This window comes from Caenorhabditis remanei, chromosome X (genome assembly GCF_010183535.1).
Source record: "Caenorhabditis remanei strain PX506 chromosome X, whole genome shotgun sequence".
Classification (NCBI taxonomy): domain Eukaryota; kingdom Metazoa; phylum Nematoda; class Chromadorea; order Rhabditida; family Rhabditidae; genus Caenorhabditis; species Caenorhabditis remanei.
The window spans coordinates 16,961,341-16,985,246 of record NC_071333.1 but is presented as its reverse complement, the minus strand read 5'-3'; the positions used below and the strand labels follow the sequence as shown (position 1 = coordinate 16,985,246).

The 23,906-nt window shown below is 37.1% G+C and overlaps 9 protein-coding genes across 9 annotated transcripts; 7 read left to right on the top strand and 2 right to left on the bottom strand.

Annotated features, from left to right (window-relative positions):
- Positions 1-102: 102 nt before the first annotated feature.
- On the top strand, positions 103-3,283 carry GCK72_025420 (uncharacterized protein; the record flags this gene model as incomplete). The annotated part of the gene is made up of 8 exons (XM_053736335.1): positions 103-402; positions 458-595; positions 701-897; positions 945-1,023; positions 2,472-2,609; positions 2,654-2,929; positions 2,979-3,057; positions 3,105-3,283. The coding sequence occupies 8 exons, from the start codon at positions 103-105 to the stop codon at positions 3,281-3,283; spliced, it is 1,386 nt and encodes a 461-aa protein (XP_053579901.1).
- Positions 3,284-3,582: 299 nt separating this feature from the next.
- On the bottom strand, positions 3,583-4,569 carry GCK72_025419 (uncharacterized protein; the record flags this gene model as incomplete). Its single annotated transcript, XM_053736334.1, has 5 exons — positions 3,583-3,764; positions 3,814-3,892; positions 3,936-4,014; positions 4,061-4,172; positions 4,503-4,569. The coding sequence occupies 5 exons, from the start codon at positions 4,567-4,569 to the stop codon at positions 3,583-3,585; spliced, it is 519 nt and encodes a 172-aa protein (XP_053579900.1).
- A 3,591-nt stretch (positions 4,570-8,160) lies between these two features.
- GCK72_025418 (uncharacterized protein) lies at positions 8,161-9,332 on the top strand (the record flags this gene model as incomplete). Its single annotated transcript, XM_053736333.1, has 5 exons — positions 8,161-8,604; positions 8,653-8,846; positions 8,898-8,976; positions 9,025-9,103; positions 9,154-9,332. 5 exons carry the CDS (start codon positions 8,161-8,163, stop codon positions 9,330-9,332), a joined length of 975 nt encoding a protein of 324 aa, XP_053579899.1.
- A 2,756-nt stretch (positions 9,333-12,088) lies between these two features.
- Positions 12,089-14,216, top strand: GCK72_025417 (uncharacterized protein; the record flags this gene model as incomplete). The annotated part of the gene is made up of 7 exons (XM_003103649.2): positions 12,089-12,211; positions 12,258-12,393; positions 12,556-13,022; positions 13,073-13,197; positions 13,242-13,501; positions 13,807-13,964; positions 14,010-14,216. The coding sequence occupies 7 exons, from the start codon at positions 12,089-12,091 to the stop codon at positions 14,214-14,216; spliced, it is 1,476 nt and encodes a 491-aa protein (XP_003103697.2).
- Positions 14,217-14,452: 236 nt separating this feature from the next.
- Positions 14,453-16,453, top strand: GCK72_025416 (uncharacterized protein; the record flags this gene model as incomplete). Its single annotated transcript, XM_053736332.1, has 7 exons — positions 14,453-14,575; positions 14,623-14,758; positions 14,805-15,271; positions 15,321-15,445; positions 15,732-15,991; positions 16,040-16,197; positions 16,244-16,453. 7 exons carry the CDS (start codon positions 14,453-14,455, stop codon positions 16,451-16,453), a joined length of 1,479 nt encoding a protein of 492 aa, XP_053579898.1.
- Positions 16,454-17,685: 1,232 nt separating this feature from the next.
- On the top strand, positions 17,686-19,445 carry GCK72_025415 (uncharacterized protein; the record flags this gene model as incomplete). Its single annotated transcript, XM_053736331.1, has 7 exons — positions 17,686-17,808; positions 17,859-17,994; positions 18,047-18,513; positions 18,559-18,683; positions 18,730-18,989; positions 19,037-19,086; positions 19,236-19,445. 7 exons carry the CDS (start codon positions 17,686-17,688, stop codon positions 19,443-19,445), a joined length of 1,371 nt encoding a protein of 456 aa, XP_053579897.1.
- A 523-nt stretch (positions 19,446-19,968) lies between these two features.
- On the top strand, positions 19,969-21,480 carry GCK72_025414 (uncharacterized protein; the record flags this gene model as incomplete). Its single annotated transcript, XM_053736330.1, has 6 exons — positions 19,969-20,091; positions 20,142-20,277; positions 20,327-20,793; positions 20,838-20,962; positions 21,006-21,265; positions 21,317-21,480. 6 exons carry the CDS (start codon positions 19,969-19,971, stop codon positions 21,478-21,480), a joined length of 1,275 nt encoding a protein of 424 aa, XP_053579896.1.
- Positions 21,481-22,309: 829 nt separating this feature from the next.
- GCK72_025413 (uncharacterized protein) lies at positions 22,310-23,399 on the bottom strand (the record flags this gene model as incomplete). Its single annotated transcript, XM_003103532.2, has 3 exons — positions 22,310-22,573; positions 22,624-23,019; positions 23,076-23,399. 3 exons carry the CDS (start codon positions 23,397-23,399, stop codon positions 22,310-22,312), a joined length of 984 nt encoding a protein of 327 aa, XP_003103580.2.
- GCK72_025412 (uncharacterized protein) lies at positions 22,795-23,414 on the top strand (the record flags this gene model as incomplete). Its single annotated transcript, XM_053736329.1, has 2 exons — positions 22,795-23,025; positions 23,091-23,414. The coding sequence occupies 2 exons, from the start codon at positions 22,795-22,797 to the stop codon at positions 23,412-23,414; spliced, it is 555 nt and encodes a 184-aa protein (XP_053579895.1).
- Between the last annotated feature and the right edge of the window lie 492 nt (positions 23,415-23,906).

The following is a 23,906-nucleotide window of genomic DNA, read 5'->3' as shown; positions in this document are numbered from 1 at the left end:
TTAACCAGTCATTTTCCATTGCTCTTTTTTCTCTGCTCATTTTTTGGAGGTTTCTTTTCTAGTTTCGATTTTTCTATTGTAGTATTGACAAATTTCAGAACGATGCCGACTAGCGAGCAATATCGTGCCTTTCTTTGGTGGTTTTATCCTAATTTTCTGGGATTATCACTAATGAGTCAGACATTCGTCATCTACGTGATTGTATACCACACTCCGAAAAACCTACAAAGATTGAAAGCAATACTGATAAACACGTGCTTCTTCCAAGTGATCCACGTGACAGTATGCTTTGTGATGCAGTTCCGACAAGTCTCTAGTTATACTCCTATGGAAATTTGGAGCTATGGCATAGGTCGACATCTAGAAGCGTATATAGGTTATTCATTATATCATGTAATGCAGGTAAGTGAAATCAGGAATATTTTTGTACTTATTATACTCGATTTACTTTTTTCAGACTGCAACATTTGTGAGTGGAATATCGGTTGTGATTACCCTATTCTTGAAGTACGAAGCTGCAAGAGTAGTGAAGTTAAAGCAGACAACAAGAGTTTTAATAATTACTGGTATCCTGACACCTCTTTTCATCTCTATAGTAAGTCAAGATATTTGAGTCGAAAGATTAGCAATTATGAGTCAACTTATTTTTTTGATCTCCAAAATAATTGCCTGACATTAAAAACAAATTATGCCATTTCAGACCATGGAAATCATTCTTGTTACTACTCAAGCACTACCATCACAAATACGGGAACGCTATGTAATGATAAATGCTAACAATACGGATCATGCAGTAATTGGGATTCTCAGCTTTGATGTGTTAGCTAGTCAAGTTAATGCTATTACCATGTCAATATCAGTGGTCTTGTTTCCTGTTGTTGGCTCCACCTCTCGATCGTGAGCCGTTGTGTGTTTGGAACAATTGTAATATCATTAACTTTTAGGAAAATATTGAAACATATCCGTAATACGTCAGATCGCGTCTCGGCTGCGAAAAATGCTCAAAACAAAATATTTGTGCAGGTACACAAGTGTCATTTAGGAAACTTCACAACTATCCTAAATTTCAAAACTTCAGGGACTCACTTTGCAAACATTTTTGCCACTCTTTTTTTATTGTCCGATATCTTGTGTCTACTATTATTGCATCATCACACGTAGGAGTGATTGACTGTGACAATTCAACCATCCAGGCATTTCTTATTTTCAGGTCAAGAAATTTTGTTCCAGCAATATTTTATGTTTCTCCTTCCTGCATTCCCAGCATTGTTTGATCCATATATCACTCTTTATTTTATTACGCCCTATCGGAATCGATTGAAGTCATGGATGACTAAAACCAAAGTTACATCGCTGCTGACAGTAGTGAATTCTCAATTGAGTAATAATAATATGCCTCCGCAAATTTAAAATTTTGTTGTTGTTCCGTTATTTTTTAATCCGTTATTTTGTTTTCCTATGCTTAATAAATAGCATTCAGATTAAATAGTTTGCGTTAATCAATTATCTTCAGTGATAATTCTCACATCAGAGATTTTCTCATTCCGTTCGAATACATCATCCTTTCACTCTACGTCCACACGTTCTTCTGCTTCGTGCGATCACTGATATAATTGATACCCAGTCCCTAAAGAAATGCTCCTTATATCACGTGTCTAGAAAAAATTGCGATATTTACACAGATAGGAACTCATTCTGATCAGTTAGTTCATTTATAACCAAAAAATCAAAACGCACTTAATTGCATAGTGACAATATTTTCTAACGGATGTTAAGCAAAAACATCTTTCTCTTCTGATTTCCCTCATTCTTGTTATGTCTTCGATGTATCGAGCGATTCTGTCAGTGCTCTACCCGATATTCTTTATTATAGTGTTCCCAAGCCAACTCTTGCTGATTTATATCATTCTCCGGCACTCTCCGAAATACCTCAAGACTTTACAACTAGTATTGTTCTGTAATTGTGTTTCTCAAATTGTTTCACTTGTCTTATGTTGTTTGCTTCAAACCCGTCAGGTCTCTCATCTAACACCTATTGAAATTTGGTGCTATGGACCTATGCGTCATTTTGACGCAGTTATTCCTTACTCGATGTATTATGTTGCACAGGTAACGAACTAGGGAAGGATCCTGAGTCGAGTTGGAATTACAAGTCAAGACATATATCACTAGAACGGAAATTTTGCGCTGATTTCAAATCTGTATTTCGTTTTTGGGCTTCTCATAAAACAACAAAAATAATTGAAAAATAACGTTAATTTTGTGAATTTTTGAAATGCTCATTTTTGCGCCGAGAAGCCACAAAACCACGAATATTGTTTCTCACAAGATCGGTCTGCAAAAAACAGAATACAGATTAAAAATCATCGCAAAATTTTTGTTCTAATGATAAATGTCTCGACCTGTACCTCCAACTTGACCCGGAATCCTTTTCTAGTCAATTAAAATAACATAAAGTTGCATACTTACAGGCCGCCACACTATTCAGCAGTGTTATTACATTTCTCACAATATATTTGAAATATGAGGCTGCAAGTAGCTTCAAACAAGCCAAAACTCTTCGGGTCATTGTTATCATCCTACTATTTGCTCCTATTATTATTCTATCAGTGAGAGTTACAAAAGGTTTCCGTACAAACACAAGTACTTCCAGGGCGCAGAAGCATATCTCATCATAACAAATGCGTTACCTGCTGAAATTCAAGAAAAGTTCAGCACAATCAACATCGATTCTTCTGACCACTCAGTCATTGGGTATATCACATTGAAAACTTATTCCAGTGTCATTATCTTTGTAATCCTGTGTTGCTCTGTATTTATCCTTCCGCCAATTGGTTTTTTTGTAAGAAGGAAGATATTGAACGTTGTCACTTCAAATATAGACAGAAATTCTTCACTCAAAAAATCACAGAGTCGCAGTTTCATTAATGTGAGGAAAAATTGTTGCTATGTTTCAAATAATTTCATATGACATTCAGGGACTAACGCTCCAAGCTTTTCTTCCTCTCATTTGCTACACTCCAATGTTTATTTATCTTTTTGTCATTCTAGTGACAAGTAGGTGAAACGAGAACATTCAAAATCTCTAGAACCATTTTTTTCAGAATCCGAGATGTTGTTCGAACAATATTTTATCGGGGTATTTACTATCCTACCAACACTATGCGATTCGTTCATCACGATGTATTCAGTGACTCCATATCGGAAACAGATAAGAACATGGCTTGGAATGGAAAAAACGGAGCAGATGGTGATGGTGGCTCCTCATTCGCAAATGTTCTGATTTTTACTATTTCGACATATTATAAATGCGATCCTCTCCAGAGTCATGTTATTTTTATATGAAATTTGTTTTGAACATAAATTCGTATGATCACTTTAACAATTTGCATCAAGTTCTAATTGTGTCCTAGAAATAAATTCAAGCTCCGTCGGACGTCATCAGTCTTTGATTTCTACTTGTAATTGTTAGGTTCATTTGATATTTGGTGACAACATTCTTCAGTTCGAAAATTTATTTTTGACACACTTGGGAAGAGGTCTGATACAAACTACGATTTTCAATTAGCTGGCAAAAACAGATCATACAACAATAAAGACAGAAGGACTCTGATTAATAGGAATTTCTTTCCTCTCCATGTTTAACCAAATTTTGATTTGTTTTCTATAAGGTTTCACAAAGTAGAGAGAAATAAGAGGATCTACGACAGTTGGCATTGCGGGACAGACAAAGATGAAGTATTGTTGGAATAGTAGCTCGATTTCTGGAACAATCATATCAGGGTTAATGTCAAAACAGTTGAATGAGCTTACTGGTGAAAAAAGTAAACTGTTGGCAGAAAAACACTGGCACGTAGAGAAGGAATGGCATGAGGACTTGGATAGTGAGACCCTGAAAGTATATTAGAAATTGCTGTTTCATGACGTCTGGTTACATTTAAGAAAGTTCTACTCTGCGATCCCTTTGCAGCAGATACCCCATCAATTGAAGGAGCAATGATTGCAATCACTTTTCTGTAAGATCCATTTACTCAATCAACATTATAAAGTAACTACATACCTTCTAAGAAAATATGCCAGAACAGGAAGCATAAAAACCAATCCATTGATAATAACCATATTGATAAGACTCGGCGCAACCGATGAATCTACTATACCAATATGAGAATGCTCTGTGGTATTTTGATTTATGAGTTTGTACTGTTCGCGGATTTCCGCAGGAAGGGACTGGATAAAGATCAGTATAACTTCACACGTCTGAAAATGAAACATTCAATTATTTTTCTCAGGTTTTCTCTAATTTTCTTTACCACGGAAGCCAGAATTATACTGCCTAAAAGTATTTTTACAATATTAATAGGCGTGTTATTCGACACAACATATCGCGATGCGTGGTACTTCATATAAATAGTGAAAAACGCGGACAAACTGCTCACCATTGCACTGGTCTGCAATAAACAAAAACTTGAAAAATTTATAGTACTACATGTGTTTCTTATTACCTGTAGAATATGATAAACGATGTAACAATAATGGGCTTCCAAGTGTCGGATAGTACCATAACTCCATATTTGAATAGGAGAAAGGTTGCTAACTTGTCGGAATTGAGTAAGAAAGGCAGTTGTAGCGTGGAGGAGTTGGAAACAACTAGTATTCAGAAGAACCGCTTTTAATGATTTCAGATTAGAAGGCGAATGACGAATAATAGTATAGATAAGAAGAGGCTGGAATAGCAATGCCAGTACAAAAAGTATCGGATTTAGAAAAGAAAGAACTATTCGGTACATATTATAGTATTCGTTTTCTGTTATGACACATTTTCGAAAAAAAAAGAGATGAATGTCGCGTAGCTATGACTTATCAGACAGAAGTGGCAATCATGAAAAATATCACTCATAGCTTTTTCTCTTCCCCAGAGATATTCTTAATATGGTTACTCATTGGAAGACTGGGAAACGGATGATATAAGATTAATTTGAATGTCTCGATTTCTGGGACTTCAGATGTGAAAAGTGGATAGGATGTATGGACTGTTTGAACATGACGTGATTTTTATTGATCTATGGGTATACGATTCAACTTAAAATTATATGGATGGCATTCAAAGATTGGAATTATAAGCACTTGCGTCATTGCGTTCAATATGGAATTGAGATCGTTTCCGATGGTTGGTGACAACATTCTTCAGTTGAAAATTGCATTTTTAACACACTTGATATAAGAGCTGCAAACTACAATCCCAACATGCCTAATTAGCTAGCAAAAACAAATAATACAACAATAAAAATATACGGACTCTGACAAAGAGGCATTTCGTTCCTCTCCATGTTTAACCAAATTTTGACTTGTTTTCTATAAGGTGTCACGAAGTAGAAAGCAATAAGAGGATCTACCACAGTTGACATTGCAGGAGAAACGAAGGTGAAGTAATGTTAAAATAATAACTTGATTTCTAAAACTATCCTATCTGTGTTGATGACAAAACTGTTGTCGTGACAATGATAGCCCCAGCTATATTGCCACAACTGGTATAATCTAACTCGTAGATTATTTCCACGTAATTTATAAAATATACAACGGTGAACTTCAATGTTACTCTCAAATGTGAACGGACTCAATACTCCTATCAAGATGACATTTGCCATGTTTCAATGTCAACATAAGCTATCGAATCGCTACCAATCAGTATCGGAAGTCACTCGTCTACACATCGCCTACTGGTGTCCCTTCTAAACTGCTCACATCGACAAGCCATCTGCGACCAACAAGACCGAGGGCACAAGATGGACCAGCCAACGTCGTCAATGCATGAAGAGATTCCTCCAACTATAATGTTTCTCCCATTGGGAGTGCTTTAATAAACCGTTTGTATAATCCTGTGTTGTTTAGCTTTCTAAGTTTACTATCTCTCACTCATTGCGGTCGGTTTGGGGTTCAACTGCCCAATAACCGTCGCAACAACTGTTAATTGACAATTAATCGTTATTTCAGTTGATAGGCACGGGTCACAATAATCTTTTAATGTCATGAAATGCAAGCGATGAAAAACTACGAAATTATTTTCCTGTTTAACAATGACTGAATGTATAATCAACAAGGACGGAATATTTATGTGCATATTAATTAATTCGATTCATCTCGTTGGGACACCTTCAAATAAAAAAACAAACAATATATAAGCCGAAGTGTGGCAGTACATTTCATATTTTTAGACTACCTTGTGAGAGGTTCGGTCATAAATGTATTACTATTTTTCTAAAATTCTAACTCTCTTGATTCAAATATTTAACGTTTTTGATGGCTGCTACTTGATTTTCGAAATTTGATATTTTATTTAAGTATTTAATTATACAGTAAAAAAAAAGATCATTTAAATTTAAATTCACAATTTCACAGATGTCACAAAGTTAAGAAAAGTAAGTTTAAATCATACACAGCAAGTTATAACTAAGTTTATTTTAGATGTTGAACGAAAAAATAAAAAAATACTACTGATCAAAGAGGTTCAATTCGAAAAATTGAAGGTTTGTTAGCTAAAACCTTTGATTCAATCAACCATACAAAATACTCCTACATTTCAGGTTTAACTTCATCCTGGATTTTAATATAAATTTTTTCCCAAGACTCTTCATCAAGCTGTTTGGAACTTTTTGAGATTGGATCTAAATCTTTTTTATTTTTGTTTTACATTTTTTGATAGTGACAATAAAACCTCAACAAACCTTGTTGTTTTTCCATAGCCCATCTCTGAACCGTGTCAAGATTATCAACCCCTCACTCAATCTTTGAACACTAAACAAGACAGACAACAAATTCATCTTTGGGTTTTTAGACTCCCCCTCGATCATCAAATCTGTTCCCACGAGCAATTTTCTGAGTGAAATCAACTAACCTTTCAAAAAAGTTTATAATTGGCGTAATTTCAACGAAGGCGTGAGAAGATTTCTCTGTCAATGAAAAACAAGTCTCGCCGTTGAAAAACGTTCCGGCTTTGAGAAAAAAGATAATCTCTAGAGAACCAGAAACCAAGAGAGGAGAAAATCAGAAAAATGAAAAATATCAAATTTTTAATTTGAAGATACGGTGAGAGCAGAAAAATAAGCATGTTTAAAACAATGTATTTTCAATATAAGTCGCACACGTTTCTAATTTTTTTTGATTTGGCAAAAGAGAGGCCTCTCATGCGGCAACCGGTACGAAAAAAATTAACGGGGAAAGACATGCAAGTAGGGTATAATTTTTTAGTAAATACAGGAGTTCAAAGTTAGGAATTTTGATAAATCCAGTGCTGTTACGTTGGTGTCCAAATGACCAGGATGAAATTTTTACAATTTTTACCGGGAAGCACGAAAAAAGTAATGAGTTCCAATTACTCAGAGTTTCGATTAGTATACATTAAAAATTGTTTTTTTTTCTTTTTATTGCATCTGATATGATTTTGCTATTTTTGCTGTATTTTCTATATGGAAATGGACGTTTTCAACAACATTTTTTTTTGAAAATTGGCCCCATTTCAAAAACCACCGTTCATCTGAACAGCGCCTTTTTGATTTAGTTGTGAAAATTACATCGCAGTAATTCCTTAGATCAGTTTCAATAAAAACAAGCCGTAGGGGTCGTATGCATTTCTAGAAACAAGCGAAGACAAGTGATACCCAGTAAAACAGTCAAACCACCCATTATTATTATTATTTTTGTGCTACGCCACAAAATGTGTCTCCCAGTCAAACATTATTCGTTTTTCGTGCTCGTTATCCCCTTTTCTTGGCTTTACGTGCTCGTCGAACGGAACAACCCTCATTTTCCAAAAGATCATCTCGAACTAACAAGTCAACCATATCTTCCCCCTTCCTTTCCATCATCAATTTTTGTGTTCTGCATGTAGTCCACATTCAATCAAGAGCAAAGTTTGTGCGAAAATTAATATATTTTCGTCCAAAAAGTAATGTGTTCTCACTAGTAAAGTCACGAGGATCGCGTGCAAACCCGCAAAACTGTCCCACTACAAGAATTTTCTGCGGAGTAAAACAATCTTATTCCGAGAATATAAGTACTTTAATGGGTTTATTCAAGTCCGGAGAAAATTGAACTTATCCGCCCAATTTTCTTCTATCATTCTAGTCTCCGCCTGTTTTCGGGGCTCACTTTCTCAGACGAATAATGTTGGCGACGGTGGAGAGTTTCTACCGGACTTTTTTGGACATCTACTGTCCCGCGTTCTTTTTTGGAACTGTTGCCATGCAAGGCATTCTTATCTATTTTATCCTCTTCCAAACTGGAGCAAAGATGGGAGTCTTCCGTTACATTCTTGGCCACACCTCAGTCTGTCAACTCATTCTATTGTTCATCACCATATCCTGCCAGTTCCGTATGATCTCCTCCAAGGTTCCGGTTGAAGTCCGCTGCTATGGACCTTTCCGTTTCTTCCCTGCTGTTTACACCTATGCTATGCATCAGGCCTTCCAGTTCTTTTTGTTTATGAGTGGCATGTCAATTATCGTTACTCTCTATTTCAAGCTGATGACCTTCAACTTTACCAGAATGACCAAGGCTGCCATGATCATCACTTTCTTGCTTTTCCACATCCCTGTTGCCTTCTCTGGTGTAAGTTTGGAGTTTTTCCTGACTAATCAAAGTTTTGGCGTCTTTCAGGGTCTCGAGATCTATCTGGTCATTACTGTATCTTTACCAAAGGAAATTCAAGAAATGTACTCTCTCAAAAACATCGACGTATCTCTCTATTCTACTGCTGGTACCATGAAATTGCAAACTGTTAGCTTCATGAACTTCCTCATCATGGTCGGATCGGTTTTTGTGTATCCATTTGCTAGCTTTTGGATAAGACAGTAATTTTAAAAGATAAAAATGTATAAATTGCAAGTCTCGCTATCTTACAGCCGGATTTTGAAGCATCTCAACCACCATCTGAATAGCTTCTCTAGCCATAACAAGGCGCAGCACCGTTCATTTGTTACTGTAAGTTACAGTAGTATCATGATTGGTAATACGTTCCTTTTTTTTCAGGGACTCACTCTTCAATCATTCCTTCCTGTTCTCACCTACTTCCCACTCTTCGCTCTTTATGTATTCTGTGTCACTACCGGTAGGAAATCTATCTCACTTCAATTTAACAATTAAATAATTAATTTACAGGAGCCGAGATCATCTTCCAACAATACTTCATCTACTTGATGCCAACTACTCCAGCACTCATTGACCCGTTTGTCACTCTGTTCTTTGTGGTCCCATACCGAAAGAAGATATTGACCTGGTGTGGACTCAACAAGCGATCTTCCGTCGGACCCCAATCTGTTTCTACTGTCATGTCATAATGATAAATTGCCGCATATTTCATTTCATGATAATTGATTTTGTTTTGTATCTAACTTAACTATTTTGAGAAGAGAGAGACCGAATTAGTTTCAATAAAGCACTCTGAAGATAATAATTCAATTATAAGATACAACTATCAATTTTATTTCATGAGTTTCTTGGTAAAAAATAAAAAGGAAATTTCAAACCCTCTATTTCTTTTTTTTAGCTCATTAGCATATCAGTTGTAAAAACCAAAAAAAAGTCATCTCTTTCCACCTTAATAAGTTTTCCGCTTGATTATGACATGTGCTGTTTTCGTAACCTAACCTAACATCTGGTTTCATTACTACTTTTCATTACTACTCTCATTCAACAAAATGCAGGCGGACGGATATCGAACTGTTCTTTCAATTTTCTACCCAATCTTCTTCGTAGTCACTATAACCGCGCAGGTGTTTCTCTTATTCTTAATTATCAAGCACTCGCCAAAGAGTATTCACATGTTAAGAATAATTCTTGGGATGACATGTGTATTCCAAATTATTCTTGCATTTTCATCATCTTTCATTCAAGTGAGGTTTGTTACAACCCGGAAGCCAATCGAAATGTGGAGTTATGGACTATGTCGTCGTTTTGAGCCGTGGATTTGTTATTGTTTTTACCAAACTGAGCAGGTAGTTTGGCATGTATCTAGGTCAAATAATTTAATCAAAAGGTGTTTTTTCAGTTGAGTGCAATGGCAAGTGCTCTTACAATCTATGGAACATTTTTTCTGAAGTACAGAATGGTGAAAGGGGTTCAGATGAGCAAGTTTGAAATAATTAAGACATACCTGATGTTCTATTGCCCATTTTTCTTATCAATGGTACTTTATCCTAACACATATCTGTTCTTACAATCAAACTTTCTTGTCGTCATAATTATCAAAACTCAAATACTCACTTGGGAGGCACAAGAACAACTACATCTCGTAAACACGTTTCTGTACAACAGTGGTGATTACATAGCTATTGCTTTTCTTAGTTTTTCAAAAATACCAAACACGTTGAATCTACTTATTTTCACTGGTTGTATCATTACCATACCAGCGCTGAGCTATTACTGCAGGAAGTGAGTATCACTTAGTTGTCCTATAGTTTTATTTAATAATCTGTTCCAGAAGAACACTGCGTCAAATTTATCATCAGATGGAAAATATGTCTGTTCCTCGACAGCAACTATACAAAAGTTTTATAATGGTAAACTAACTGATTTCGCATTTAACTGTTCTCTCATTTAAGGGACTATCAGTTCAATGTGTACTCCCATACATTTTCTACGTGCCGATCTACATACTATACTACTATTGCTTGATAACCGGGAAAGAAGTCCTTTTCCTCGAGTTTTTCTTGACACTGGTACCTGCCCTACCTACTATGATAGATCCCCTCGTATCGGTTTACTTCGTGACACCTTTTCGCAAACAGTTGACAAGATGGATCAAAAAAGAGACAGAGCCAACAAGAACCAGTAATGCTTTCACTAAATAAGTTATATTTATTAGTAGAAATGTTAATTTATTATTGTTTTAAAATTATGAATAATATTTGAAGAATGTTCAAATCACAGTTTTTCTAACATCATCATTCTGCTTATTCAGTTGGAAACGAATGGATGTTTTAGTAAGAATAGGTTTCCAAGAAGTTGCTAATGAGATCATTCAAATGGAAATTTCAAACATTTTAAAATATAGTGCAAGTCCAGGTTCAGGTTAATGATCACATCATTACAGTCCGCGACTAGCTAACTGTGAAGCGTTACTATGTAGATCAGAAAAAAAAAACAAAAAAACAATAGTACCTCTCAAAATGTTATCCATTTTGACTGTTTTCAGTGGAAAATGTCCAACTTGACAGTGTATTTCGATGTATGGGTTGGACAGAACAAAAATATCACATAATTTCTTTAGTTGATCATTTTTTGTAGGGACATTTCTCCCTGAAACCGACAGATTTTAGTGCAAAATTAGCGAAGTTTTAGAGCTTTCCCTTCGAGATAGTGTCCCTACAAAAAAATGGTAAACTACAAAAATGATGTGATATTTTCGCTCTGTTGAGCCCGTACAAAATTATGTTTATTGAAAAAACACCGAAATACACTGTCAAAGTTGGTCATTTTTCACTTAAAACATCCAAAATTCATAATCTTTTTAACGGTACTGTAGATAGTAATAGTAATACTAATTCTCGGTTTTCTTTTTAGAAACTATCCTTTCATCCATAAATTTTTCCAATTTACCACACGCATCGCTGCGCTCATATTTCTCTTTCAAACACACCGCCGCGCCACTTTCATGTTTACACTAGTCGCACCTATGAACGTGCCGTCGATAGCTCAGTTGGTAGAGCGGAGGACTGTAGAGTCAGTGGGTATCCTTAGGTCGCTGGTTCGAATCCGGCTCGACGGATTTCTTTTTGGTTTTTCCCGTTTAGTTATTACAAAAAAAAAGGTCCATTAGGGAAGAAGTCCTAAAACAATTTTTTCTAACTTATTCGAAACTTCTCTGATTAGATTGCATGACTTCTTATTCGAAAATTCTCGACGCCATTTGCATTACTATTTAGAAACAATGATCTATCAATCTTCAAAAAACGATAGTTATTATGACACAAACTCCAGTGGGTTTTGAAAACATGATGTGGTTTGTGATCACAATGAGACAAGTCGTTACCTATATAAACAAAAAAATCTGGTTGAAAGATAGAGTCTAGTTGAAAAAACTGTTCGTCTTGCAATGTCACTTCTTATCATTGCTTTTATTGTGATCACTGTTATATATGTTTTGTATTTCTATTGGAGAGTCAGACAGCATCCGAAAGGACCATTTCCTCTTCCAGTCATTGGGAATTTGCATCAGGTTTGGTTACACGTTTAAATGTTTAATTATTATTGACAAATTTTAGATTCCCGATGGGAATCTTGAAGTTTGGTTCGATGATCTCTCAAAAATTTACGGACCCTGTTACACAGTTTGGTCGCCTCTCCCTTGTGTTGTAATAACTGATTATGCCCACATCAAAGACGCATTTGTAACACAAGGTAGGTTTTTCTATAGCGAAACACAATGAAATATCACGCGCCTCATTGGCTCAGTGGCAGAGCGTCTGTCTAGTAAACAGAAGGTCGCTGGTTCGATTCCAGCATGAGGCACCGATTTTTTTTGATCTTTTGTTCTTTTTTTCTACTGCCCTATATTTCCAGGAGAAACATACACATATCGTGCGCATCGCCCACCGGAGTCACTTTTGCAACCACACGAAAATACTGGAATTCTGAACTCAAGTGGAGATAATTGGCGTCTTCAAAGAAGAACATCACTAAAAATTCTTAGAGACTTCGGAATGGGAAGGAATCTAATGGAGGAGCAAATTGTGAAATCTATACAAGAAATGATGGTGCAACTTGAGAAGAGTGTTGACAAGAAGAGGGCTGAAATCTTCTGGCCCATCCAACTTTGTGTTGGGAATGTCATCAATGAGTTCTTATTCGGATTCCACTACAAATACGATGACTGCGATAGATTCAAAAAATTTGTTGGTGTTGTGGACCACCATCTACGGATTCTTCTTGGGAAATGCTCACTTTGTGTCTCTGCATTCCCATGGCTCCGACACTTGCCAATCATTGGAGAACTTGGATATCATAGAATTAAGAGAAATATCATAACGGTTAGTAAAACCAACAAAGTAAACTAAGAGTATAAAGAAACAAATTTCAGTACCAATCCTTCATTAAGGAAGAAGTTGAAAAGCAAGTCGAAAAATATGACGGAGGTAGTGAGCCTGACAATTTTGTGCATGCTTATTTGCAACAAATGAAACAATCGGGGCACCCGGGATTGGAGTAAGTTTTTCTTAATTGAAAAATAAACAAGTTTTCTATTTCAGCATGAAAAATTTGTGTGCATGTGCTCTTGACTTCTGGATGGCTGGTATGGAAACCACTTCGAATGCTCTCCGGTGGCATATCGCTTATATGATGAAGTATCCAGAGATTCAAGATAAAGTCCGTAAGGAAATATTCGATATCGTGGGAACTTCTCGGCTACCATCAATGTCTGATAAGCCTAGTATGCCATACACTCAAGCAGTTATCCATGAGGTGCAGAGACATTCGAATATGGTCCCGTTTTTGGGAACCCACCAGAGTAAGTAACTGTTGTTGGTTTCTAGACTATAAAAATGAGGGTTGGGAAATTTCAGGCCGGAAATTTCAGGCCTGTGCACAATTTTTTCACAATTTTTTCGAATTTTTTGAAAATTTTTCATGAAAATAGTCAAAATTCTCTCGTACGGTTGTGTTTTTATTAATATTCAAAAATATTTTACAAAAAATTTCAAATTTCTTCAGGAACCAGGCCGATAGGGCTGGGCCGGGCTAAGGAAAATTGTTCAGTCGGCCCGTCCCGGAATTTTCAAACCCTGATAAAAATTGTTCAATTTTTCATTTCAGGTGTCCACGACACAGAACTTCTCGGCGAAAAAATACCAGCAGGAACAAATGTTCTTGCTCAGACTTGGTCTGTGATGAGAAATGACACCACCTTCACCAATCAATTGAGTTTCAACCCTGACCGTTATTTATTGGCTGATGGGAAAACGTTTGATAAAGTGAGTTCTTTGAATTAGTTATTATTTTAAAATAACAATTTCCAGGCTGTGCTAGAAAAAACTATTCCATTCAGTCTCGGAAAAAGAAGTTGTGTTGGAGAAGGCTTGGCTCGTATGGAACTGTTTCTGATTTTCACTGCATTGATTCAAAAATACGAGTTCGTTGCAAACGGGCCAGTAGACATGAGTTACAATTTTGGAGCAGTCCTCACTATCAAGCCGTATACATGTGAAATGAGAGCGGCCTATTGAAGATATGAACTTTTTTAAAGATATAAATACTCTTGGTAGACACTATTCAGTTGATGAAATGTTAATCCTTTCTTATTTTTTTCTTGAACTGTAAGTGACATTAGTAACAGTCGACCGGCAGTACTAACAAAAGGAGTTTGTAGTTGCCGTGGTCTATGTTACCTGTCGCGATGTTATCAAATGAACAACCATTGTATAAAAGGGGTTGAAAGAACAACTACAAGTCATCAGTCAAAATGAGTGTTTTAATTGTTTCATTTCTTGTCTTCATCACTGCGTATATTGTTCATTTTTATTGGAAAGTTAGCAAATATCCGAAAGGACCATTTCCATTGCCGTTTGTTGGGAACTTACTGCAGGTAACTTATTGTTATATCCAGTTTTATAATACAATGAATTATTTGAGTTTCCCGCTGAAAACATCCAACTGTACATTGATGATTTGTCTAAAACCTATGGTCCATGCTTCACTATCTGGACACCTCTACCATCAGTTGTTGTAACTGACTATGAGCATGTGAAAGAAGCGTTTGTTACACAAAGTATAGAAAAATAAGTTTTTGAGTGAAAATGTATTACTATTTTCAGGTGAAACTTTCACATATCGATCACATCTTCCGCCAGAGGCTCTATTGCAACCTCATGTCAATACTGGTGTCTTGTTAGCTGATGGGGATAACTGGAGAATTCAAAGACGGACCTCGTTGAAAATTCTTCGAGATTTCGGATTGGGAAGAAATTTGATGGAGGAACAAGTGATGAGATCCGTTCACGAGATGCTATCACAGCTGGAAAGTATTGCTGATAAGAAGAATGTTGATATGTTCTGGCCAATACAACTATGCGTTGGTAATGTAATCAACGAGAGTTTATTTGGGTACCACTACAAACATGAAGATTCTGAAAAGTTTCAAAATTTTGTGGGAATCGTCGATACTCATCTTAGGAATGTGAGAAACCGTGCACCGCTTCTGGTTGCTGCATTTCCATGGATGAAACATCTTCCAATTATTGGTGAACTGGGTTATCATTTTTTAAAGAGAAATATTGACACTGTTAGTTGAATTGTTTTGTTTTTGTTTGTACCTCATATTTGTTTTTTAGTATCACAAATTCATACAAGAAGAAGTAACAACACAGATCAAGGAATACGATGAAGAAGTTGAACCTGAAAACTTTGTCCATGCTTACATGAAACAGATGAAGCAGGCTGGAAATCCAAATTTAGAGTGAGTGTTAAGCAAACTTGTCAAGTTTTGGCCCGGCGCGGTCCGGCCGGCCCGGTTTCAAGAAAAGTAACCTAATTTTTTATCAAATTTTTTGAATTTTCTAGAGATTCTACATTTCAAGAATCCAGTTTTTCGATACATAACTAGCATATGATTGAATACTGCAGTATCGTCAAAAGTTCGACATTTTCCAAAAAAAAAACTTTAAAAAGGGAAAAATTCTAATTTTGGCCGTAACAAGTTTGGTGTTAATTATACCAAACCAAACCTTAAAAATCCATTTCAGCATGACAAACTTGTGCGCATCTGTACTCGATTTCTGGGTAGCTGGTATGGAAACCACTTCAAATTCCCTCCGTTGGCATTTGGCATACATGATGAAATATCCGGAGATCCAAGACAAAGTTCGGAAAGAAATATTTGATGTTGTGGGAACATCAAGACTACCGTCAATGTCTGACAAGCCGAATATGCCATACACGCAAGCGGTTATCCATGAAGTTCAGAGACACTCCAACATGATTCCTATTTTGGGCTCTCATTTAAGTAAGTGAACTTGTAATTAGCCAATTTATCATACTTTTCAATTTGTAGATGTTGAAGATACGACTGTTCTAGGGAAGAAAGTCCCAGCAGGATCATTCTTGATTGCACAGATCTGGTCAGTTATGAAGAATGACAAGGTGTTCGAAGACGGAGAAAAGTTCAATCCAGACCGGTATCTCCTTTCTGACAGGAAGACATTCAACAAGGTAGGAAACATAAAAAGTGAATCAGAAAATAAAACTTGTTATTCAGACTGTTTTGGAACGCACCATCCCATTCAGTGTCGGAAAACGTAATTGTGTTGGAGAAGGATTGGCTCGCATGGAACTTTTCTTGATCTTCAGTGCATTGATTCAGAAGTATGAGTTTGTGCCAGCATCTAAAGTTGATTTGACTCCTGTCTGGGGAGCAGTGCTCACTACCAATCCGTACAGATGTAAATTGGTTCCACAAGCTGCATAATTATTGGATAATGTTCACTGTTTGTATATAAATAAATAAATGTTTATGAACTGCTTGAATAAATTAGAACATCATTCTTATATATAAAAGACAATTGGGCGTTGACTGTTTGTCTGAGGCGCTGTCCGCAACTGTTTTGGAAAGAGAAGAGAAACTATGCCAGCGAGCAAAACCGAACTAGCCTGCTTTGGACACGACCGCCGCTTTAGACCACTCGGCCAAGCGGGCACAATTGAAAAGAGGTGGCCACGTAAATGAGAAGAGGCCAGCCGGCTTAACCGCCGAAGGCGGAGGAAGACAGGCTGGTTTTTTAATAAAGTTGTATTTTAGCATTACGAAGTTGACTTTCAAACTCATTCAATCATTATCAGGAAGTTTGATCACATCAATTTAGATGTTATCAAATTGGATCAGAACAACGTCGAAATCTTCAGTTTGTCTAATAATCCGTCACATTTGAATTGTTTTAAAAGTGATAAAATGACAAGATTGATCTCAAACCGGAACATTCAAAAAAAGTATGGTCTAACGTCATGAAAGTTAATTAGAACAGTTTGGAAAACAATCCTAATGCAGACAACGTCCTAAAACCAGTGAATCAGGTATTTTAAATTAGTCCGTGATTGATTCAAATCAAATTGTCTCTTTCAAATAATTACTATTGGAACAAAAACTAATTGAACTGGATGAAAAAGAAATACTAAAACTGGATCGGGCTCTAATTCGAAAAATTGCTAAATGATTTAACGGAAAGTTATCTCAACAAATTTATTTTCAGAATTAATCTAAAACAAAACTTTGAAATAATTGGTCAACAGAAAATTATCGAAGTGGTTTTTCGAACATCTCCAAATATTTAGTAATTGACAAAAAATGATACTACTAATTGATATTTTCTACAGATCATTTATATTTCCAAACAAAATGTAGTTAACGTAGTGTCATTATCTCATGTCGCACAAATCACAGCCTGACGTGAGAAGTAGTGTACAGAGTTCCAGGCCAAAATTAAGTTATGTTTTCTAGTTGAAAGCCGGATAACCCATGTTTAAACACAAAACATAGAATCATAAACCACAGACCTGGTTTTTCTCAGATGGTCGGTCGAACAAATAGATGGCCTTTCGTAGTTAATGTAACCATCATGACCACTGATGAGACTATATCTATTGAGTCTTCTCTATATAAAACGATTGTTTGAGAATTGGTCAGTCACTTATATTCTACTCAAAATGAGTGTTTTGATTGTTGCTTTTCTTGTGTTCATCACGTCTTATATTGTTCATTTCTATTGGAAAGTGACAAAATACCCGAAGGGACCGTTTCCTATTCCAGTTTTGGGAAATCTGCTTCAGGTTAGATTAAATGGAATTCAAACCCTTAAAACATTTATATCGCTTTTCAGTTTCCCGATAAAAACATCCATATCCACTTCGACGATTTGGCCAAAAAATATGGACCATGTTTCACATTATGGACTCCACTTCCATCAGTGGTGATCACGGATTATGAATATCTGAAAGATGCGTTCGTAACACAAGGTAAGTTTCTAAGCTATGAAGTTATATGTTGCTTAACAAGTCAATTTTCTAGGCGAAGCATTCATTCAACGTTCGAACCGTCCACCTGAGACACTTTTGCAACCACACCCAAATACTGGTGTGTTGGCTTCCAGTGGAGAAAATTGGAGACTTCAGAGAAGAACATCGCTGAAGATTCTTCGAGATTTTGGATTGGGAAGAAACTTGATGGAGGAACAAGTGATGAGATCTGTGCATGAAATGCTAACACAGCTGGAAGGTATTGCTGACAAGAAGAATGTCGATATGTTTTGGCCAATTCAACTTTGTGTTGGAAATGTCATTAATGAGAGTTTGTTTGGATATCATTACAAATATGAAGATGCAGAGAGATTCAAAACGTTTGTAAAAGTCGTGGACAGGCACTTGAAGACTGCTCAAGGACGCATTCCACTATTAATTGCTGCCTTCCCATGGCTTCGTCATGTTCCAATTATTGGAGAACTCGGATATCATAGTATCAAGAGAAACATCGAACAAGTAAGCTCAAATGCTTTTAAAATTTATACGAGAAAGGTGTTTTAGTACCAAACATTCATTGATGAGGAAGTTGCGAGTCAAGTCAAAGAATACGACGGGGAAAGTGAGCCAGATAATTTTGTTCATGCTTACATGAAACAAATGAAACAATCAGGAAATCAAGGACTTGAGTGAGTCGATTAACGTTGAATAGTAACATTGAGATATTGTTTACAGTATGCCAAATCTCTGTGCATCGGTTCTCGACTTCTGGCTAGCTGGTATGGAAACCACATCCAACTCTCTCCGTTGGCATTTGGCTTATATGATGAAATATCCGGAAATCCAAGACAAAGTTCGTAAAGAAATATTCGATGTCGTGGGAACTTCGAGACTACCTTCAATGTCTGACAAGCCGAATATGCCGTACACTCAAGCAGTCATTCATGAAGTTCAAAGACATTCAAATATGGTTCCAATGCTAGGAACACACAAAAGTCAGTTGCTTTAGTTTTTCTTGAAGCATACGTTGTTTTTTCTTTAGGTGTTGAAGATATTGTGGTGAAAGGGCAGAATATACCTTCTGGAACCAACGTATTTGCTCAAATCTGGTCTATTTTAAGGAATGACTCTGTTTTTGAGGAAAGCTACAAGTTCAAACCGGAAAGATACTTGCAAAAGGATGGAAAAACTATGGACAAGGTAATTAGTTGCATTCTATTCTAAAAATAATTTCGTTTCAGGCAGTCCTTGAAAAAACAATCCCATTCAGTATCGGAAAGAGAAATTGTGTTGGAGAAGGATTGGCTCGCATGGAACTTTTCTTGATCTTCAGCGCTTTGATCCAAAAATACGAGTTTGTACCAAATGCTAGTGTTGATCTGGCCCCAGAGTGGGGAGCTGTGCTCACTACAAAGCCATACACGTGCCAACTCATCCCACAAACTGAATAATTGACCAATACTCTAAACTACTTTTAAAAGTCTATTATTATTAATGTTGTAAATAAAATAAACAGGTTTTTTTGTTTTTTATAATTGAAAATAGAGTGAAACTTATCACAGTCATGAAAACTACAAAGGCTATCTATTCCTTTCACTGATAGCAAAGTGATGCAAATCAAAAGACCAGCATAATAAGTTATGTTCAGTTATCTGCCAATCTGTTTTCTAGTTGGAACAAAAGAACAAAGAATTCATCTCAACAAAACTGAAATTTCTATTTGCCCAAACACTTCCCACACACTCCTTTGGTTTTTTGTTTTTTTTTGTTCTTTCTCAAACAGAAATCATTCTTACCTTGTTCCCGAGAGTCTAGTTCAAACAGTCACCTATTCATAAACCACATTGTGTCTAAAGGTTGGTCGAGGTCAACGAATTTGTCAACAATGACGCAATTTTATCAAATCAGAAAACGCCTTATAAAACCGACGGGTAGGAAACCTGTTTAGTTCATCGAGACAGTTTTATTCTTCTGATGTCTGTCTTCATCATTACATTCGTTGTTTTCATTTTATTGTATATAACACATTTCTATTGGAAGGTAAGTAAATATCCAAAGGGACCATTTCCATTACCATTCATCGGAAATATTCATCAGGTTTGTTATTGATTTTTTGAAAATTGCCTCTCTTAATTTTATTTTTCCAGTTCCCTCCTGATCATGTTCAACTATGGTTTGACGAGATGGCAAAAGTCTATGGGCCATGTTTTACTGTATGGATTCCATTCCCCGCAATAGTATTAGTAGATTATGAGCATGTCAAAGAAGCGTTTGTCACCTTAGGTAAGATTTATTCAATTTTATAGATAAATTCAAATTATTATTCTCATAGGTGACACTTTCACATATCGGGCTCATCGCTCCCCGGAGACACTTCTTCCCGTTCATGACCATACTGGGATACTGGCGTCTGATGGTGACCATTGGAGACTTCAAAGAAGGACATCGCTCAAAATTCTCCGTGATTTCGGGTTGGGAAGAAATCTGATGGAAGAACAAGTAATCCGATCGGTACAAGAGATGCTAATTCAAGTGGAAAATATCACTGATAAGAAAAATGTTGATATGTTCTGGCCAATTCAACTTTGCGTAGGAAATGTGATCAATGAAACACTATTCGGCTTTCATTATAAGTATGAAGACTCGGAAAAGTTTAAGACTTTTGTGAGGGTTGTGGATAAGCATTTGAGACATCTTCAAGGGAAAATGCCTCTGTTGGTTTCGGCGTTCCCATGGATGCGTCATTTGCCAATTATAGGAGATTATGGGTATCACAACATCAAGAATAATATATCGTCGGTATGTTACTTGGTAATGTTAGAAACTCGTGTTCCGATTTTCAGTACCAAACATTCATTGAAGAGGAAGTTGCGAACCAGTTGAACAAATATGACGGAGTGAGTGAACCTGAGAACTTCGTCCACGCTTACATGCAGCAAATGAGCCAAACTGGTAATCCCGGTCTTGAGTGAGTAACTAATCATATTTTTAAAACTATTACTAAATTCCAGTGTTACAAACCTCTGTGCATCAGTTCTTGACTTTTGGCTAGCTGGTATGGAAACCACCTCCAATTCCCTTCGTTGGCATTTAGCGTATATGATGAAATATCCGGAAATCCAAGACAAAGTTCGTAAAGAAATACTGGAAAATGTAGGAACATCTCGGTTACCTACAATGGCAGATAAACCAAACCTTCCATACACCCAAGCAGTCATCCATGAAGTTCAAAGATGTTCCAATATGCTACCCTTTCTAGGATCCCATCAATGTATAATAATTCAAATAGACACAAAGACTGAATTCTTATTTCTTATTTCAGGCGTCGAGGACACATTAATCAGAGGCAAACATGTGCCAGCTGGAACATTAGTCTTCGCCCAAATCTGGTCGGTGATGAAAAATGACCCGGTTTTCAAAGACGCCAACAGTTTCAACCCCGACAGATACCTTCAGTCGGACGGAAAAACGTTTGATAAGGTTTGAATCAAACAGTGATATATTGGAAGGTCTAATTTTAGGCTGTACTGGAAAAGACAATCCCATTCAGTATCGGAAAAAGGAACTGTGTTGGAGAGGGGTTGGCAAGAATGGAACTGTTTTTGATATTCAGTGCTTTGATCCAAAAATACGAGTTTGTAGCAACATCGAATATTGATTTGTCGCCGGAATGGGGAGTGGTGTTGACGTCGAAACCATATACATGCCAATTGATCCCGCAACAATGATAACTTCAATCTTTTTTCATATTTTATATGGAATACATACTTTATATTACTATACTCAAAACAAGTATAAATGTGTAACTCTTCACCAGTCGTTTTCAAAGAAACGCGTGTCTTCGGAGTTTTTCTGACCACCTTTCGTTTTCTCACTCTCTCGCTCCCTTTTTCCTCCATGAAAACCTCCCGCGTCGCCGCGGACAAAGTGGTAGCATGAAACGAGGAGAAGCGTGCCGTCGATAGCTCAGTTGGTAGAGCGGAGGACTGTAGAGTCAGTGGGTATCCTTAGGTCGCTGGTTCGAATCCGGCTCGACGGATTTCTTTTTTTTTTAATCAAAATTTTGATTTCTTTTTATCAAATGAGAAACTTAGTAATACAGACAAGACAGAGTAAGACAGACAAGAAAGAGTGAGACAACAATACAGCCTTGCAACAATTTTATAGAAGACAAATAAAAGTGGTCCAAACCAGGAACCCGTCTATACTTTGTGACACAATATATCACAATGAAAATGTAGGAAATAAGCTTGAGTACAGGAATGGAATGTGAGAATAGGTGAGTTCTAAACTATAAAACAGAAAAAAAAACGAATTATTGTTCGTAGAAAACGCCATACATCAATCCGATCACCATGACTTTGCAGAAACTGAGGAAATAACTGTTGTCGGTGTTCTTGGCGTTATCATACAAATCGTCGTCGGTTTCCATGTCCTCTTCCTCAACAACCTTCAGCTCGTACTCATCTTGGTTGTGACGAGGACTTCTCTTGTTGTGTTTTCTCTTTGGAACCTCATAATCTTCCTTCTCGTAGATCTCTTCGGGGTCGTAAGTCGCGCGCTTGCTCTTTGAGTGACTCTACAAAAAAATGAAGTTCAGACTTCCGGACACAATGTTTTAAAACTCACAGGGCGGTGCTCTTCTTCGATACTTTCCTCCGACAAATCGTCTTCCTCTGAGCGATCTTCTTCTTCCTCGAAGTTTTCCTCCTCGCGGTGCCGGAAACTTCTGGAACGGGGATGACGTGGAGAACGAGAATCTTCCACGACACGGTGTGACACAGCTGGGGAACCAATGTGATGAACGACTGGATGAGTCTCTTCCTCGTCGATGTCCTCGTCAGATTCATTGTAGCGATCCAAATTGTACAATTGGACACCGTCGAGAATGATGAGCACTTCGTCGTACGTTCCCTTGGACACAAAGAAGAATTGCTCGCGTTCGAATGCTATCGGAAGCTCGATAGCGTTGAAAAGGCATCGGAAGTAGCTGGGCTCAAGAGAATCGACGACGCCAGAGAGGTTCTGAAAGTAGGTTTTTTTTGGGTGATGAGTATCACAGTTTCATTCTTATTACTTACATTTTCAGTAACCAGAACCAACTCTCCAAGCTCAGCGATCGCACGAAGCAGTTGTTTTTGGCGAGGAAGACAAATGAAGTACTCGATGGTCTCATCTGGGTGACGAGCCACTGCGAACGCGGCGTATCCTTTCGGATCGGTGAAGTTTCGCAAGAAGAGATGCAAGTTTCCGTAGGTGTCGAAGTGGAAGAGAGATGTGCACTCGGTGTTGGGATCACAGTCGTACGGCTCACCAAAGCACGTATCCTCGAGCGAACAGTCGATGGTAGCGGTGGCAAAGGCGACGAGGAGGGCCGTAAGGCAGAGATTACGAAGAAGAACCATATTCTGAAAATTTAAGGATCAGAATGTCAGGGTACAAATTTCAGTGAAACAGGCGGGCCAGGATGACCTAAAGACGGACAAGAAAAATGAGACGTTTTGAGGAGGAATGGTCCTCTTGTTGTTGTTTTTTTGGTGCACCTCCCTTTTTCCCGCCACTGGCAATGGTCAAACAGTGCGGGAAGAGGAGAGAGGGAGGTCGGGCAAAGAGACGCAGACAACCGTCCACCCAAACATGGTGTGGGTGAATAGCAAGGGAGAAATGAATTATGAATTATCAAACGCGAAAAGTGGCATGACCATCTAGAATTACCCTTTTTATCATATCAAGAAGTTCAAGGAGGTAAATTTCATTAAACACACCACTAATCAAATATTTAATCTGTCTGAAACTAGGCAGAATACGGTTTTTCGAACTGTTGAATTAAAAATTATCACCGCACAAAATCAAAAATGAAAGGAGAACCAATTTGCCTCTGAAGACACGACTAATGTTATCACTCGCTGTTT